General features: G+C 41.4%; 3 protein-coding genes across 3 annotated transcripts; all 3 read left to right on the forward strand.

Moving 5' to 3' along the window:
* Positions 1-258: 258 nt before the first annotated feature.
* cmc4 (C-x(9)-C motif containing 4 homolog (S. cerevisiae)) lies at positions 259-1,742 on the forward strand. The gene is made up of 3 exons (XM_070981554.1): positions 259-361; positions 462-521; positions 607-1,742. The coding sequence occupies exons 2-3, from the start codon at positions 464-466 to the stop codon at positions 741-743; spliced, it is 195 nt and encodes a 64-aa protein (XP_070837655.1). The 5' UTR covers positions 259-361; positions 462-463; the 3' UTR covers positions 744-1,742.
* A 392-nt stretch (positions 1,743-2,134) lies between these two features.
* On the forward strand, positions 2,135-6,576 carry LOC139343927 (hsp90 co-chaperone Cdc37). Its single transcript, XM_070981772.1, has 8 exons — positions 2,135-2,517; positions 2,858-3,139; positions 4,106-4,211; positions 4,311-4,426; positions 4,614-4,736; positions 5,407-5,589; positions 5,683-5,754; positions 5,920-6,576. The coding sequence occupies exons 1-8, from the start codon at positions 2,410-2,412 to the stop codon at positions 6,058-6,060; spliced, it is 1,131 nt and encodes a 376-aa protein (XP_070837873.1). The 5' UTR covers positions 2,135-2,409; the 3' UTR covers positions 6,061-6,576.
* Positions 6,577-7,752: 1,176 nt separating this feature from the next.
* tyk2 (tyrosine kinase 2) lies at positions 7,753-17,062 on the forward strand. Its single transcript, XM_070980522.1, has 24 exons — positions 7,753-7,917; positions 8,547-8,749; positions 8,859-8,982; positions 9,066-9,198; positions 9,289-9,452; positions 9,798-10,176; positions 10,267-10,449; positions 10,752-10,909; positions 10,996-11,113; positions 11,214-11,397; positions 11,508-11,614; positions 11,719-11,889; positions 11,987-12,074; positions 12,325-12,452; positions 13,119-13,254; positions 13,748-13,899; positions 13,999-14,149; positions 14,238-14,329; positions 14,413-14,599; positions 14,956-15,074; positions 15,708-15,880; positions 15,969-16,086; positions 16,204-16,314; positions 16,400-17,062. The coding sequence occupies exons 2-24, from the start codon at positions 8,566-8,568 to the stop codon at positions 16,541-16,543; spliced, it is 3,504 nt and encodes a 1,167-aa protein (XP_070836623.1). The 5' UTR covers positions 7,753-7,917; positions 8,547-8,565; the 3' UTR covers positions 16,544-17,062.
* The last annotated feature ends 628 nt before the right edge of the window (positions 17,063-17,690 follow it).

Consider the following 17,690-nt stretch of genomic DNA (forward strand, 5'->3'; position numbering starts at 1 on the left):
TTACAACGGGGTGTGGCTGGATCAATGTTAAACTGAGCAGAGCAGTTTGTCGTGATTGCATTTACGCATCAGGACTCTTGGATTAAAACCCACCGTTGATATGTTCTGGTCAAAGCAGCGTTTTATTCAATTTCAGTGTAATTCGTCATTTGACTGTCTGTGGTACTCCGACTTCAGACCATCAGATGTCGCTGTTGCACTTTTACAGACATGATTTGATTCGCTATCGACACGTCACGTGACCAAAACACTCGCCTCTCAGTTGCAAGCGGAAGTGGCATGAGTGGCTAACATTAGTAAACGACCTTTCTTCAAAGACCTGACCATCATACATCCTCACCAGCCAGTCTGATTGATGAAGGTGGGAGTCAGTCTCGGGGTCGTTGTAATGAAGTGCCTGATGTTACCACTAAAGTTAATGGTTAGCTTCTAAAAAACCGTCCTTGTCTGTTCCCTTTCAGGTATGCCACAGAAAGATCCGTGTCAAAAGCAAGCATGTGCAATTCAGCAGTGTTTACAAGGTACTAAAGACAGCCTCTCCAATGCCATAATGTGTTAGAGCAAACGCCACGGTATCGTTCAGCTAACTCCGTCCCCTTCCTGCAGCTAACAAGTACATGGAGAGCATGTGTGAGGATGTGATCAGGGAGATGCGGCGGTGCTGTGAGGCGCAGGCTGCAAAGTCCATCTGCTGCTCCGGGTTCAAGGACTCAAAACCCTCTCAGACCAAAACTAACACATAGCTCCCTGTGGGATTCTTCTGATGGCGATAATGGCAGAACATTGTGTCAGTGTTTTATTGACTGTAACACGCCGTACTGCAGCAGTGCAGTGTACGGAGCTGTTTGATCATTTGGAAAAATGTGGATCTGTACGACTTTGTTATCTAATCTTCATGTGAAAAGGCCTTTCTCATAGCAGACGTTTTGAGTTTAATTCATTACATCTGTGTTTGACATCGAAATGTCACACCTCTCTGGCACAGTCACAGCACAAAACAGGACATCACAATATTCATCTTATTTTCTGTCATGCGTCCGCACCCTATTATCAATATCTTTGCAGATGCACGTCATTGGGGAACCGACACAGGTGATTGAAATTATTTCTTGACTGATTAGACCCGTAGACTGTAAGAGTGTGTGCAGACCTGAGTCCCCTGTTAGTTTTGTTACACCTTTTAGTGTGAGACAAATGACACTTGTTATTTCCAATAATGCAATGAGTCAGGTGACCTGTTTGGGACTAATTTTTATATGCAAAGGGAATATTATTGAAAAGCCATGCTGGGAAGTACACAGTACTGCATACAGATACATTTAATTTTGTTATTGAAGATGATAATAAAGTCACTTCTGCTTTTGTTTGCAGACCTCAGACATGCAACAATTTTATGTAAATAAAATTGTTATTGTGCATCAGGGCAGGAAATGGAGAAAATGCTTGAAAACAACATTTGTGCATTATTAAGTTTCTCTGATTTTGATTGCCATTCAGCATGGTTTATATCACTGTCATTCTCAATTTGTTCTTATGAGATAAACCGGTAAATCTTTCTCTTCTACAGTGTGTGACTGCTGTATGTCAGCCCTGTGCAACTCACCTGTTCGTCTACAAAGGAGCTCTTGATTGCTGTCTGATGCCCAAACAAAAAAATTTAGCCTGACCATTTAAGTATTTGTTAAGTCCTTGAAGAATCTTTTCCAATATCCACATTTCAAAATAAAATTAAATAAACGTTGAAACTCTGTGAAGACTCTTTACTCTTACAGTGTAAACAACAGATTAGAAAAAATAACATGTTTTCTGTAAAGCAGATTGCTGGAAATACTAAAAAAAAAATGTTCTTGAGAATAATGAACTACATAGGGTACATAAGCAAAGCATATTAATACTGAGAGGTTTCCGAAAATACATAGATATAGGCTTGAAAAAAGATGATAGGAAAAAACATGTAAAAGTGAAAAGATTTAAATGAATATCGAAGTGTTAAAAACATTTTTTGTTTCTAAGAAGAGGAAATCAATGATATATCTATATATATATATAATTTTTTTTTTACATCATTTAAGGGAAAAACAACAGTGTTGAAAAACGGTTGAAGAAGTACTTCCGGCGTCTTACGTCCGTACGTGCTGACGTCAAACGGAAATTTGCAGCAGCAAATCTTTCTAGAATTCTGTAGCAGTTTCTTGCTAGCCCACATTAGGTAGGAAGCAACATCTGAGTTTGGCTTGATTTAATACAGCCAACCGCTGCATTAAATACAAATACACATTTCTGAGAAGAGCAGCATTTTGCGTTATATGCTTTTTTGATTGAAGTTTCGGGTTAGCTTCGTTTAGCCCACCAACTTCGCGGAGTCATATTCTAAGCTAACGTTGTTTGCGTTAGGTTCTTGCTGGCATAATGTCCAGGATAGACTACAGCGTGTGGGACCACATTGAGGTGTCAGACGATGAAGATGATACCCACCCGAACATCGACACACCCAGCCTCTTCAGATGGAGACATCAGGTACAAATTTAAGGCACACGATTCATAGATGTTAGCATAATAGGTGTACATTACACTGCAACTCCTAGCCAGTTTCCCGTGTTCAGTTTGGTGCTGTATGCAATTACAAATGATTATATTCGAGTTGGTAATCCCTTAGACATATTTAAGTTTTCGTAGTCAGCCCCGCATCCGAGAAAGCATGTAATGGATGGTGGAAGTCCATCGTAGCTGAAGACAATGGCTCTGTAATACCAACCTACTGCAGAGAGATTGGTATTGATGCATAATTAAATACTATGATGGAGATGAAACCCTTGCACCTGTGGTAGCAACTGATATTGCAATAATTGTACTTCAGGCGCGTGTGGAGCGAATGGAAGACTTTAAGAGAAAGGGTGAGGACATCAACAAGACACTCAATGATTGCCGGCGTAGAGTGGCAGAGGCACAGAAGAAAGTACAAGAGCTGTCCCTTACAAAATCGGAGGATACCAAAGCAGAATTGAGCAAAGCCCAGGCTGAGGAGAGGAAACTGAAAAAAGAGGAACGCGAGTGGGAGAAGAAGATGGATGAGCACAACCGGGAAGAGAAGAAGATGCCGTGGAACGTCGACACGCTCAGCAAGGATGGTTTCAGCAAGGTGAGGAAGATGCAGGGCACCATGGCTTGTGGACCCATGCTCAGAGCCTTTCTTTGTGCCTTTTTAGTTCAGGACTGCAAAAGATTTTACAATTTACAGCAGTGAATGATGCCTTGCTTATTGGTACACATTAGAAGTAGAATGATAAAGCTGCCAGGATGAAATTGTGGCCAGTATTAGTGCATTGCAGGTAGATTTTTGTCTATTGTATGAGTAGAAAAATATGTTTTAGGTCATTTAGAAATCATGCCTCCATCACATAGTTTCTTAACCAGAGAGCACTGCCAAGTTGATTTTTACATGCCTCATGTAGTGTTATGGTCACAATTAATGGATAGACATGCCTAACAAAATATAACTTTGAATTGCTATCATATGGGGATATTTTTCACCTGTGGTATTCACCATGCAACTCCGGTGGCAGTGGTTTAGAAGATTGTAATCATGCAATAGTCATAAGCAAATTAATTGTTAAAGTATAGCACTATTATTCTATGTGTTTGTTATCTGCCTATTACCTAAAGAGATCAAAACCAACAGTGAATTTATCTTGTAACATCAGTGTAGAAGGAGCTTGATAAAGCTTATTCTTTTTCAGCATAGAGCTCCATTATTGTCTAAAAATACATAAATGAGCCACACGTTTGAGTTGAGTTCAGAAGGCTCATAAATGATGTCTTGATTAATGGTTAAAAACTGACTGACTTGGAGTTGGGTGTGTGATTGGAGCAGTTAGCACATACATGGAGAGTAATTAACTTCAAATGCAACCTAAGATGGTTCAAATTTTACACAGGATTTGTTTTAAGTCTTCATATTGCACTTATTTCTGATTCTTCTTGCAATGTTCTGATACAGATTAGTTCATCTTCACTCCCTGAATTTCCAGTGATGTCTGATATGACATTCTCCCTTTAAGAAATCAGAGACATACAGCAGTCTGTTATGATTGTCTGTCCTCCACAGAGCATTGTTAATGTCATCCCTGATACTACTGAGGAGACTGAAGAAGCGAGAGAGGAAAAGCATAAAACCTTTGTGGAGAAATATGAGAAGCAGATCAAACATTTCGGTAAGGATCAGTGGCATGCATTCAACATCATTCACTGAATGTTAAAGGATATTAGAATTTGAAAGTAGCAATTGTCCTTCATTGCTGCCTGTACTGTAGGAATGTTGCGACGTTGGGATGATAGCCAGAAGTACCTCTCTGACAACCCTCATCTAGTATGTGAAGAGACTGCCAACTACCTGGTCATCATGTGCATTGACCTTGAAGTTGAGGAGGTAAGCACTACAAATTGAATGTGTTTCTCATCATTTTGTTCTGAGGTATTTTGAGATTCAGATACACTGAAGTTAATTTTATGGGCTACAATTCTGGAGATCCTTTTTATTTGCCACCACTTGTTTATTCAACATTGTCTTCTTTAAAACATGTACATTGTTCTAAAAATGCTTCTTTTTCTTGTAGAAACACGCACTGATGGAGCAAGTGGCTCATCAGACCATCGTCATGCAGTTCATTCTAGAATTGGCAAAAAGCCTCAAGGTGGACCCCCGCGGTTGCTTTCGTCAATTTTTTGCCAAGATTAAGGTATTGTGTTTGGATGCAACAAAATCTCATGAAATAATTTGCAGGCCAGAAGAAAGAAAGTCAGGAGTTAAAGCTTTCCACTCATGAGGAAATAGCACAGAGTTAGTGGGTTTTCTTTATATTGATTGTTGTGTGACTGTGATGTTTGAGTTGAATTTAGTGAATGAAGGAAAGGAAGACTGTAAACTCTAGACCACCCATCACTGTGGTTGTTTATTTTTTCTGGAGAACTGCAGTTGTTTGTATATTTTACTCAACTGCCTCACCCCCTCTCTCTCCCTCTTTATCGTGCTACAATAGTTTCTGGATCATTGGAAAATACTAACTCCAGAGTGGGAACTTTTTTAAATTGAAACTGAATGTAGTCCTTGGTTGTTACAATCAAAATGCAGGATAAAGAGCAATTTACCACATCGAAAACAAGAGTTTTTCTGCCCTCTCTGGTTAAAAATGTCAAGCCTGTTTCACTTGTGGTCACACAAGGCAGTGATGTCAAGGATTACTGAAATACACCTGTACATCACTGCAGCAGCCTTAGAAGTTAAACCAGAGTTCCTCAAAAGATTTCAGGTGTGGAAACATCCTAACAAATGCAAGTATTAATGGGAATGTTACATTGAATGCTCACTGGTCTGGCCACCAACACACCAGGTGATGTGTCTTCTCACAGACAGCAGATCAGCAGTACCAGGACGCATTCAACGATGAGCTGGACTCATTTAAGGACCGGGTTCGGGGCAGGGCAAAGATCCGCATAGAAAAGGCCATGAAGGAATATGAGGAAGAGGAGCGACAAAAGCGCATGGGACCTGGAGGGCTAGATCCTGTTGAAGTGTACGAGAGCCTGCCACCCGTAAGTTCTTCTGTTTTCAGGAAGCCTCAGCATTCTCCTTTTGTCTTCCCTTGTTAGTTTAAAATCCCTGACAACATATGTTCTAAATTGCAGGAGATGCAGAAATGTTTTGATGAGAAGGACATCCAAATGTTGCAAGAAGTTATTAGCAAAATGGACCCAACGGTAAGCGTCTTTGCTTAACTATACAGTTTTTTTCCTCACAAACAGGAGACTGTGTCTTGACCAACCTTGACCAATCAAATTTCAGTTCTGTGAATGTATCTCATTCACATGTGCAATTGACTACTTTGAGTCTGTTAATAAATCGCATTGTTTTACACTAACTAGGAGGCGAAGACTCACATGAAGAGGTGCATAGACTCTGGTCTCTGGGTCCCCAACTCCAAGACAGATGATGGGGATGAGAAGGAGGAAGACGCCACCTATGAGGAAGTGAAACAGGAGCAGGAAGAACCGAAGAAGGAATGACCAACATCGATGCTATGATTTGTTGTTTCCGCAAATGTACTTGCCCACTGTATTGCAACTCCACGATGTGTATGACTAGTTTGCTAATCATGGAACAGTGAAATAACTTCTCGAAAATATTTAGCTGAGATTTAAGGGATTAGCTTTTACATAACTGCACAAGTACATTGCATCAGTATCTCCTGCTTGGAAAACAAACTGCTGCCTGTGTTAAGGTGTTATTTCTTTAGACATCACTAAAGTTGTATTCTTACATTTATTTGTATACACTTGTCCTTTTGTGGGGGTGTGTATGTGCACACATGCCTGTCTGCTTAATTTGTGATATTGAAAAACATCCTATACATTTTCAGTTTGTGCATTTAACCTTTTTTTCTGTCATTTCCAAATTTAAGGTTTTTGTTTGACTTCCTAGGGCTTGAGCAACCAATGTATTCGATGGTTATTTCCCCAAAATGACATTTTCTACAAACTTGCTGAAATAACGGTTGAATTATATCCAACTGCAGAAGACCAGGCTGTTGTGGTTATGTCTAAAAACTCAGTGTGTGGGTGACTTGCTCTTCAAATCATAAAAGTTAGAGGTCAAACATGTGAGTCATAAGAGATTCACAAGAAAATGAGACCTGTAGTGTTGGCAACCGCTGCTTTTTAATATGGACCTATTGCGTCTGTGCAGGGGATTTTCAGTGAAGGGTTTAATATTTTCAAGCAACGTGCTCTAGAGATTCAGTGGTACTGTAGATATGCTTTGTCCTTCAGTGCGTCACAGTGTACATTTCAAGACAACAACCAATATTAAACAAAAAGCCCTTCTTTTCGGCCTGATGATGATTGCTTACACTGGCATGACTCATGCTGCAGCTTTATATGGCCCAAGCATTAATACAAAAATGGAGAAAAAGGGTGAGTTGAGTTTACTGAAGGACTGGAAGCACTTCACTGTAATACCAGGACCACCTTACACTGCAAACAAAGTAAATGATGATGGGCAGCTCAGCCTTGGCTTACTCAAGAAAAAAGGCAGAACAAACATGACACTGACACCAAACACCAAGCACTCAAAGAGAAAAATGTGCATAACAGAAAAAAAGGAGGAAATAAAGGAACCAAATTGCTAAAGTCCTAAATTCTCTCTCTCTCTTCTCTCTCTCTCTCTCTCTCTCTCTCTCTCTCTCTCTCTCTCTCTCTCTCTCTCTCTATATATATATATATATACACACACACACATATATAGATATAGATATATATTTTACTACATATTTCATATTATAAATGCATACTTTATGATGGATTCAATGGTGAAAGAAGCACTCAGATCCTCTACTCAAGTAACAGAAGCAACAACAGCAAAAATACTCACAATTGCACTTAAAATACTAAAAATAACAAAGATATACATAAATAATTTTCATTTTTTTATCTACACATGTTGGCTAGTTTAATAGTTTTATAGATAGAATAATGCAGATTTCTTGATTCTTTCAAGACACCCAACAGAAATCAACCCCAGTAATGCATTAAAGCTTGTTTCACAATTAGGTTTATAGTATACCTAGTCACATTTTAAACACAAGTAAAAAAAATTGATGGATAATGTTACTGCGACTGCTTAAAATCCGAAACGTAATTTTAATCACTTAGCCTTACTTTTATTTTGAAAGGTCGGGCCGTTTGTACGTGCTCGTACACGACTGGAGGGCGTGACCGTGCTAGTTTCGGGAAGCAGCTGTCTATCGACTCTCGATGTTACAGCGTAGGCGGAGGGGGAAGTCCGCACGGAATGAAGCTTGACTGTCGGTTCATCTCTGCGTGTTAGCTTTTTATCAAATGCCTTCACAAGCTCGCCATTAAATGGTAAGTACTTAACAGTCATATACGTTGCTAAGTTTACAGATATGGCTTAATGTTTATATAGCAGTTATTTCGTAGCCATGGCATCCGATATCCTGTGAAATAACGTTATATGAGGAGGACCCCTGTTTTGGACCACTCGTCGACGTAGCCACTGCGTGTTGTACACACTTGTTTGAGATAAATTACCTGCTGTACTATACAAGGTTTAAGAGTATTGTGCAATGTAGCTGTAAACAATACGTTGGACGTGGTGTAAATGCCGGAAGGCCTTATGACAAACCCATCCTTTTAAAACTTACCTATCGTCAGCATTTTTAAATGTTCCTTGTCATTTGTGAACCTGCCTAGTTTTGTGAAGTCATCATCGTGTAAAATGAGACATGCTGAACGTTATTTAAGAAAAGCGCAAAGTGTCGCTTTAAAATCGCTCTTACGTTTGTGTTTACGCAGGCCTTAATGCGTAAGGTTACGTGATTTCATCCAGTGCAACAGCTGAATAACCTAACAGCCATATATACCGGTAATTGTGTGTGTGTGTGTGTGTGTGTGTGTGTGTGTGTGTGTGTGTGTGTGTGTGTGTGTGTGTGTGTGTGTGTGCCTGTCTGTTTGTCTGTCTGTCTGTCTGTCAGATATTTGGTTGTCAACACCATGTCTAGAAGTGGGTGGTCCACGCGTTCAAGGCCAGGGGCCTGTCCGGACCCATGTGAGCCTCCTCAGGGTCAGGGCATCCATGTCTACCTCTTCTGGACAAAAGAAGGGGAAAGATATTTATCTCACACAAGTGGAGACGTCAAAGCAGAGGAGTTGTGCATCTTGGCCGCAGAGGCAGTGGGTGAGAGTGACAGCCTTGACCGAATACACCTGCACACAACTAAATAAAAGCAGTTCATTTTCGCCTGCTGGTGGCACGTGTGTGTGTAACCTCAGTGTTTATTCCCCAGGGATAACTCCTCTGTGCCATGTGTTGTTTGCTTTGTACAATCCACTGTCACGCTGCTGGTACAGTCCAAACCACATTTTCACTCCAGAAGACAATTCCAGCCTGGTACTTCACTATTGTATGAGGTTAGTCTGTGTTTTTATAATACTGTATTAGCAAGGCAGATGAAACCCGCTGAGCACATTCACACTGGTTTTCTTGTACCTAGGTATTACTTTCGCAACTGGCACGGTCTAAACGAGAAGGAGCCAACTGTGTCCCGTTATGCTGTCAGATCTGGGACGGATCAGGGGGGATCTCCTCTGCTTGAAATCACATCCCTGGAGTACTTATTCTCCCAGGTTCGTGTTTAACATTAACATACAAATATTTTTTTGTTGTGCTCACCATAGTGAAGCGCCTAACCTGTTCGCTTCTTGTGTGTCCAAAAGGCTAAATATGAATTTGTGAACGAAGTAGTGCAGATGAAAGAAATTGAGTCAGAGGAGGAGCTAAGTCGCTTCAAAAACGAGAGCCTGGGGATGGCGGTACTTCACCTCTCACATCAGGCAATGCAAACAGGCTGCACCTTACAAGACGTCGCCAAAAAAATCAGGTAATTACTTTGAAAGGAGTGAATATGGCACAGTAGAGTCATATGCTGTGTAAGCTATTAGTTTTTAATCATTTGTATAGCTAAAATTGTGGAAAAGTAGCAGTGACTAATTGCACTTCAATCTGTGAATTTGCCAACAAAGATTTTAAATGGTCTATATTAATTTGAATGTGTTCTGACGATAGATGTGTATTTGTCACATTATAATTAGATTGCTTGTTTTACTGTTTTTCTATCCTATTTTCTGCTACTGTGACAATCCAGTTTCTCCTTTGGCTCATCAAAGCTTCTTCTAATCAAATTTAATCGCTGCATCCAGGTAACCCTGAAATATCTCCTTTTCAGCTTCTTACGCTGCATTCCAAGGTCTTTCGCCAAACACATTTCCAAAGACAACTTCCTGACAAAAATCAGGATCCGGCGGGTGTTTGCACAGTTTGTGCGCACCTTCCAGCAGCACACTGTGGATAAAGGGCGGCTGGGCACCCACGAGATCATGTATAAGTACATCTCCACTCTCGAGCACTTGGCACCACGTTTTGGTGTAGAGACCTTCCCTGTAACCCACCTGGAGCTGAGAGAGGACGGGGATGGAAGTAGCTCTTACTCCAGTACCACTCATGCGCAGGGTGCCTCGAAGGACAGCTTTGGAGCTCCCGCCACACATGAAATAATGGTGACCGGCATCAAGGGGATTCAGTGGAGGAAGGTCTCCGGTCAGAAGGTTTGTCAATATGCAGTTTCAAGCTACTTCTGTGACATGTCGTCCATTCTGCTGGTGTGGACTTTCTGTTCATTCTGTCTCTTCACCTAGGCACAGGCAAACACTTACTTCAGAAATGACTCTCTGAACTACATGAGGAACACAAAACAGCCCAGCCAGCCGTATGCGAACACTCCCGATAAATGGACCTCCTTCTGTGATTTCCCTGAAATAACTCACATAGCCATCACTGGAGCTAATGTGTGCATTAGCACTCAAGACAATCGCTGCATGGTGAGAGTAGTTGTTTACCCTTTTATGTAAAAGCAGCAATACATTAATTTAATTGGTAGATGTGCTTGTGATACATTAGTCCAAATAATATACTGTGTATGACTCTTTCAGCTGAACAGATTGCTCAGTCTTTAAAGCCTCTGAATGTGCTGCATAGATCCTCATATATTCTCCAGTTCTATATGTTTTTGACTATAAGAGGGTTTTGGTATGCTTCAGGCATTTTATTATGTTTTGAATTTGTATGTGTCTGTGGGTGGGAGCTCTGATTGTGAGCTAGTGGTTTCTGTATGTGTATGTAGGAGGTTCAGATGAACTCCAGCCAGGAGGCTGGTTCCTTCATCTCCCTCCTAGATGGATACTACCGGCTGACTGCAGACGCCCACCACTATCTTTGTCATGAAGTGGCTCCCCCAAGGGTAGCGCTGAGTGAAGCAAATGGACTGCATGGACCTATGCAGTGAGTTTTCTCCTCTTCTTACACTTGTACATACAGACACAAACAGGCTATAGAGAAAGACTGTCTCAACTCTGGTGTGTTTCCAGTGATGATTTTGTGCTACTGAAACTGAAGAAGGAGGCAGCAGAGGACGGAGCTTTCCTCGTACGTTGGAGTGCTCTCGACTATCACCGCATCATCCTAGCTGTCCTGAAAAAAAATGAGGTAAGTCAACACCCACGCTCTTCGCTGGAAATTATTGCACTGCAGTGATGGTGAAATGTTTCAGCCACTGTGTTTATTTGTATGTACGTGTGGCTCATAGAAGGGCTCGATGCCGAGCCACAAGCAGTTTCGGATTCACCACAAGGGTTCGACGTTCTCTCTGGAGGGCTGGGACCGAGAATTCTCCAGCGTGAAGGAGCTCACAGACAGCCTCAAGACCTTTGTGCTCAAGTCTGGCTCAGACAGCTTTACTGTCAAAAAATGCTGTTTGCCAAGACAAGCAGGTTTGTGTTTGTTGGACTTTTCGGTTCTCTACATGTTTTGCTGCTTTATGCCAAAGTTACTCTGTATTGTGGGATATTTGGGTCTTAACATTGGTTTGTGTGTGATGTAGAGCTATCCAACCTATTGGTGATGAGACAAGGTGTTCAAACTGACACCTTGTCCTTGAACATGACCCAGCTACGCTTCCTCCCGATCAAGGACAGAGAGATCATACAGGTGATGAGACCCGCTTGCCACCTCCACGAGCCCATCTGTACCACCTGACGAGCTTTGTGTTCCCAGCTCTGTGACTGACCTGCGGTTGTTGTGTTTATGAGCAGGAACAGCATTTGGGCCGTGGAACCAGAACTAACATCTACTCAGGGCGCCTGCTGGTGCGAGGAGGAGGAGACGACGAAGAGGATGACGAGTTCAACAACAACTTCACTGACCGCAAAGGGATCCAAGTGGTTCTCAAGATTCTAGACCAAAGCCACAAAGATATTGCACTAGTAAGCCTTGTGGTCATTGCGTTAATGATAACCGACACTCATGATAATAACAGTGGTAGTTCAGTCTCTCAATGTTCCTTCCTTTTGTCTTTCTCAGGCATTTTTTGAAACTGCAAGTCTCATGAGCCAGGTATCCCACAGCCACCTGGTGTTTGTACATGGCGTGTCTGTCAAAGGATCTGACAGTAAGAGCAATAACACATCTTAAACACACTTCTACTGTTAGCTTCACGACTTCCTCGTTTCCTGCTTCCCCATCACATGATGATGATTTGTGTTTATACTCAAATTTATGATTTGAATACCGAGTGAACCAAAAAGCAAATGCAAAATCACAACTACCCTGTTCTATTTAAGGAGGGTGCGACTTGTTTACACATTTGCTTTTGGCTGTACCAGAGACCAGACCTCTCACACTTGTTTCTACCTTTACAGACATCATGGTAGAAGAATTTGTGGAGTTTGGGCCGTTGGATGTTTTCCTTCGCAGAGAAAAGGCATCAGTGACTCCTCAGTGGAAATTAATTGTTGCAAAACAACTTGCCAACGCCCTCAGTTATCTTGTGAGTTCAAACACACATATGCCACATACTTTAATTTGCTATGCTTCACTTTTGGCCACAGCACCCTCAACACGCCCGATCTCACCAATCTCGGAAGGTAAGGAAGGTCGGGCCTGGTTAATACTTGGATGGGAGACTGTCCAAGGACTAGCTGCTGTAAGCCTTTGGGGTGGCTGTGGCTCAGAAGGTAGAGCAAATCGTCCACAAATCAGAATGTTGATGGTTAGATTCCCAGCTCTTGAAGTGTCCTTTGGCAAGATAATAAACCTTGACTTGCCGTGCGTGTTGTGTTGTTAAGTGCTTTGAGTGGTCAGTAAGACTAAAGCACTATAAAAATGCAGTCCATTCTAATCACAGCTAAGTGGTCATTAAAGTGAAGTGATAGTGAAGTAATACAAGTGCTATATAATTTAAACCCAGATAGTCTTTACACTTAACAATCAGCTGCTGTAGGCTAGTGGGGAAGTTACTGTGTGGCTTTCCGGTGGACACCAAGGTTTGAGTCTGAGCTGCAGGCAGGAAATGAAATAATCTTTGCAGACCAAATTTTAAGATAACTGCTGCAAGTGGACTTCATTGTTGCCTGAAGACTGAATAGCTTTAATAGTTTGTGTTTAACTTATTTTAACCAGGAAAGTTAATACAATACAGTTTGTATCATTGTAGGAGACCAATCGGCTCGTTCATGGAAACGTGTGTGCCAGGAACATTCTGGTGGCAAGGCGTGGTCTGGAGCACGGTACTACTCCTTTTGTCAAGCTGAGTGACCCAGGCATTGCCCTGAGTGTCCTTTCACGGGAAGGTCAGTACCAGCAGCTGAGCACAAACTCATAATTAACCTCACTTTACAAGAAAGTCTCCCAACTCAGTCAGCACCAGGTATTCTGTATTCTGTGTACCGTTTTGCCTTTTTTTTTTAAAATCAGATATAGGAAACAGGAAGCTTAAACCAGACGACTTCGATTTCCTGTTTTGCTGTTTCATCTCACAATCTGTCATTTAAGGCTATCCAAAATAGTGCATGAGCAAAGACGAGCGACTCTGTCGAGTCTTTAGTAGGTATTTTTCTGGCGTATAACTAGTATTTTAATGGAACCACACTAATTTTTTAACAAAACTTAGAGCAACAGTGTTGTTTTCTCAAACTTATAACCATAAGAAACTAAATTCTGGTGGTCTGTGGAGTTCTACAAGAAGTTTAACAGAGGTTCTGGAGATTTAAAATGCCTTAAAATGATACACATAATTTCTGTTATTTGTATTATTTTTATACTTATTGCTTTTCTGCACTGTAGAGCGTCTTGAACGTATCCCATGGATTGCCCCTGAGTGTGTTGACAGTGGTACATCCATTGGCAATACTTCTGATCAGTGGAGCTTTGGCGCCACGCTGCTTGAAATCTGCAACAACGGCGATCTTCCCATGAGTGGAAGCACATTGTCTGAGGTAGGTCCTTTATTTATGCTCCAACAGCCACAGGCTGCACCTGCGTATTTTACTCTTCTGATTTCTCATTGTAACACTGGAACCTTTTTCCCCTAACAGAAAGAACGCTTTTATCAGCAAAAGGGCCGTCTACCTGAACCATCCTCCCCGGAACTGGCCAGCTTCATCAGCATGTGTTTGACATACGAGCCTGTGGAGAGACCTTCGTTCCGCATTGTGCTCAGAGAGCTCCCAAAAATGATCATCAACAGTGGGTTTTTACTTTTTCACCCTAGTTTTTGTTTTTCTTTCAATCTGCTTTGGTTCCTCTAAATAATGTTTTTTGTTTCTGCACACAGACTCCGACATATCCCCGAGTGAAAGTCTGTCTGACAAGGACCCCAGCATGTTCCATAAACGCTACCTGAAAAAGATTCGAGACTTGGGAGAGGTGAGTTCTTACACTCCATCACCCGTCAGTTTTTTTTTCCTGTATGTTATCGAGTGATGCACTGCTCATTGTTCTGTCTCTAGGGTCACTTTGGAAAGGTGACTCTCTACATGTATGACCCGGCCAACGATGGCACAGGAGAACAAGTAGCAGTGAAGGCTTTGAAACAAGAGAATGGTAATGTGGAAGGCTGGATGAAGGAGATTGAGATCCTGAAGAGCCTTTATCACAACAACATTGTGAAGTACAAAGGCTGCTGTACTGAACTGGGTGAGTCCTCATTTATCATCTGTGTGCTTCAGATAAGTTTATTGAAATGTACGTCGGCATGCAGTGTGTGCATGTGCAAAGGAGTCCTTGCTCAATACGCTCTTTTAGCTCGCAGTGCTCAGTGGATGGTTCAGGGAATTGATTTTTGATCCGTGCTGTTCCTCTGCAAATATTGAAAATCTATTGGTAGTGCAACACTGTTTCCATCGTATGTCAATATTTTGAGCTTTCAACACGCAGCATGCTTAGCACCACAGCCCTTTAAGTACCAGGCAACCAGACAACAGGTCATTCTTGCCTTTGAAAAGTAATGCAAATAGGAGGATAAAAGCTCTGTTGTCATTGTCCATTGGCAGGAGGACAAGTGGTGCAGCTAATAATGGAGTACCTTCCTCTGGGGAGTTTGCGAGAGTACCTCTCCAAACGTAAACTGGGTGTGCCCCAGTGCCTGATGTTTGCTCAGCAGATCTGTCAGGTGAGTTCAGGGGGCTTTGTAGTTTGTGCTAATCATATACATTTGCATTTGATTTTCCGATAGTCCTGATGCTGTGTGCAAAATGCAGACATGTCTGCATTCTGTTCTCTTTCTGTCAGAAGATGTGTGAAAACTTACTTTCACTTGAAATTGCCTTAAGTAGATAATCCTTCGCATTAAGCCATTGTTTCATTTTGGGGACCTTGAATGAAAATTTGATGGTAATCCATTCAATAGTCGTGAGATGTTTCAGTCTGGAGTAAAGTGGAGGGCAGACCAACCAGACAGACATTAACATCCATGGAGCCAGATACTTCAACTTTATTTTGTCTCTGCAAGCCAATTGGTTTTATAGCAAGGCATAGTACAATGCATAAAAGAATGGAGAGGGGAGGGGAAGTGCCCTGAATACAAAGCACTAGAAGTCCAACCAGTCACTGGTGTCCAATCTTCACAGTGGACTGAGCCACAGCAGCAGTCATAATGTATGCTGCTCGCATGGCTGAAAATGACATGCTACAGGAATAGGCTGTGAATGGATATTTGAAGTTTTAAAGTGAACCTTTTAAATCCATATTTTGCCCCTTCTTGGTAATTTTATCCATCTTTTCTATATGTTGCTCTCTGTTAAAGGGAATGGAGTACTTGCACTTGAAGCGATACATTCATCGAGACCTTGCTGCTCGTAATGTCTTAGTGGAAAATGACAGTTTGGTAAAGATTGGAGACTTTGGCCTGACAAAGTACATCCCTGAAGGCGAGATCTACTATCGTGTCCGTGAGCATGGAGACAGTCCAGTGTTCTGGTGAGTTCATGCAGCACTCAGTAGTGTTATTCAATGCTTCGCTGCATGACTTTGGTCACTAAACTGTATTTTTTTTTGTTCTGCATAGGTATGCCATTGAGTGCTTAAAGGAGAGTAAATTTTCCTTTTCCTCTGACATCTGGTCCTTTGGTGTTACGTTGTATGAGATCCTGACACGCTGTGACCACAGGCAAAACCCTCCAACAGTACGTCGTCACAGGCTTCTTGCAACAAACTCAAACCTTGCATACTGTATATTTTCATGTGAGACTAATCAAATCATTGTATTAAATGCACAATATACTCTTATGTGTGTTTTGTAGAAGTTCTGTGAAATGATGGAGCCACCCCAGCGACAGATGACTGTCATGGTGCTCATAAAACTGTTGGAGAAAAATCTGCGATTGCCTTGTCCCAAAGACTGCCCACATGAGGTAATATTACATGCACGTTAAACAAAATTGACATTTTGTCGGCATTATGAGTACGCTGTTTTCATGACTTTTGTTTTACCAACAGGTGAAGATGTTAATGGAGCAGTGTTGGGCAGCAGATCCAAAACAACGGCCAACATTCAGATCCCTCATTGAGAAGTTTGAGGCTATTCGCCGAACATACGACTGGCAGTCTAATATAAACTTTTCCTTGTCTCAGATTTGCTGATCACAACTCTGACGATCTACTCGTCTACATGTCATCACTTTGCCTCTGTGGCAACTATATATTACAGGATAGCCAATAATATGTCTCCTCCTGTGCAATGCCTGCTGCCTTTTACATAGATGTGTTTATACTGTAGGTTTCTTTTTGATAAAAGCACTCTGCTATCCTCTCATATGTGATATTAACACATTCATAAACTCAATCAGTGTGTTTTTTCTTGGCTCGTGAGTTGAATGTCATCAGGAAGAATGATGCCCTGGACATTCAGCCACCGATTGTCAACTTTTGTCTTTCAAAAGTTATAGATTTGCATAAGTCACAGTAAGTATTAAGAACTTCTGTAAGGTTGGGAGATTACTAAGTTGCATTTTATGTTTCATCTTTATGTTTTTTTGAGTTTATGGTTACTGTATATTTACCTTTGATTTTTGTATGAACCTGAACAACAAATACAGAATGTAATAATAAACCATTTTTCACATGCCCTTTCATTAAAGACTGAAACGGATACTTATATCAAAAAAAAGTATACAAATGATTTACAGAATGTGCCATTCAGATCTGTGTTACCAAACATCCTTTATGCAACTAAGTTTGGAAACTAGCCACTAACTCTGCCACGTTACACCCAGACTGAATTGTAAGACACAAAACCTTGCTATTGTATCACTTCACATATTGGTGAAATAATGTGGCCTGTGTCCTACTTTATTATATTCTATTAGAATAAACTGACCACTAGCTTAGGGATCTGTTGTAATGAAAACAACTTTGTCACTGACAGGGTAATTCCAGTATGCCTAAAGCCTGCCTTTCGCATTTTCAGGAAGAGGTCACTGACTCAGTGTATGGTTTTTCCTGATACTCTCTTCTGTCATGATCATTTAAGTGTCTGCTTACGTGCCACCAGGGAAGGAAGGAAGTGCAAACTTCTGTAAAATTATGGGGCACCACTGAATTCAGCGCACCCGTTTGGCTGTCAGTAGTATAGTGTCAGTAATGCTGCTGCTTTGACATTGGGCTGATTTATACTACCATCCATATTGTCAATATAATGGACCTGCTGCAAGCATCTCACCAAAGTGCCTCAAGGAACAAATGTAATATGAGGAATGTATCATTCTACATGCCTAGTACTAAAGAATGG

This window comes from Chaetodon trifascialis, chromosome 15 (genome assembly GCF_039877785.1).
Source record: "Chaetodon trifascialis isolate fChaTrf1 chromosome 15, fChaTrf1.hap1, whole genome shotgun sequence".
In the NCBI taxonomy this organism is placed as follows: Eukaryota; Metazoa; Chordata; class Actinopteri; order Chaetodontiformes; family Chaetodontidae; genus Chaetodon; species Chaetodon trifascialis.

Bases quoted from the DNA above. Each gene is read 5' to 3' on its own strand.
- cmc4 (XM_070981554.1), top strand. From the start codon at position 464: ATGCCACAGAAAGATCCGTGTCAAAAGCAAGCATGTGCAATTCAGCAG. The intron at 522-606 runs GTACTAAAGACA...CCCTTCCTGCAG, and splicing joins AATTCAGCAGTGTTTACAAG to CTAACAAGTACATGGAGAGC.
- LOC139343927 (XM_070981772.1), top strand. From the start codon at position 2,410: ATGTCCAGGATAGACTACAGCGTGTGGGACCACATTGAGGTGTCAGAC. The intron at 3,140-4,105 runs GTGAGGAAGATG...TGTCCTCCACAG, and splicing joins GCAAGGATGGTTTCAGCAAG to AGCATTGTTAATGTCATCCC. The intron at 4,737-5,406 runs GTATTGTGTTTG...GTCTTCTCACAG, and splicing joins AATTTTTTGCCAAGATTAAG to ACAGCAGATCAGCAGTACCA.
- tyk2 (XM_070980522.1), top strand. From the start codon at position 8,566: ATGTCTAGAAGTGGGTGGTCCACGCGTTCAAGGCCAGGGGCCTGTCCG. The intron at 10,450-10,751 runs GTGAGAGTAGTT...ATGTGTATGTAG, and splicing joins CTCAAGACAATCGCTGCATG to GAGGTTCAGATGAACTCCAG. The intron at 11,890-11,986 runs GTAAGCCTTGTG...TGTCTTTCTCAG, and splicing joins GCCACAAAGATATTGCACTA to GCATTTTTTGAAACTGCAAG.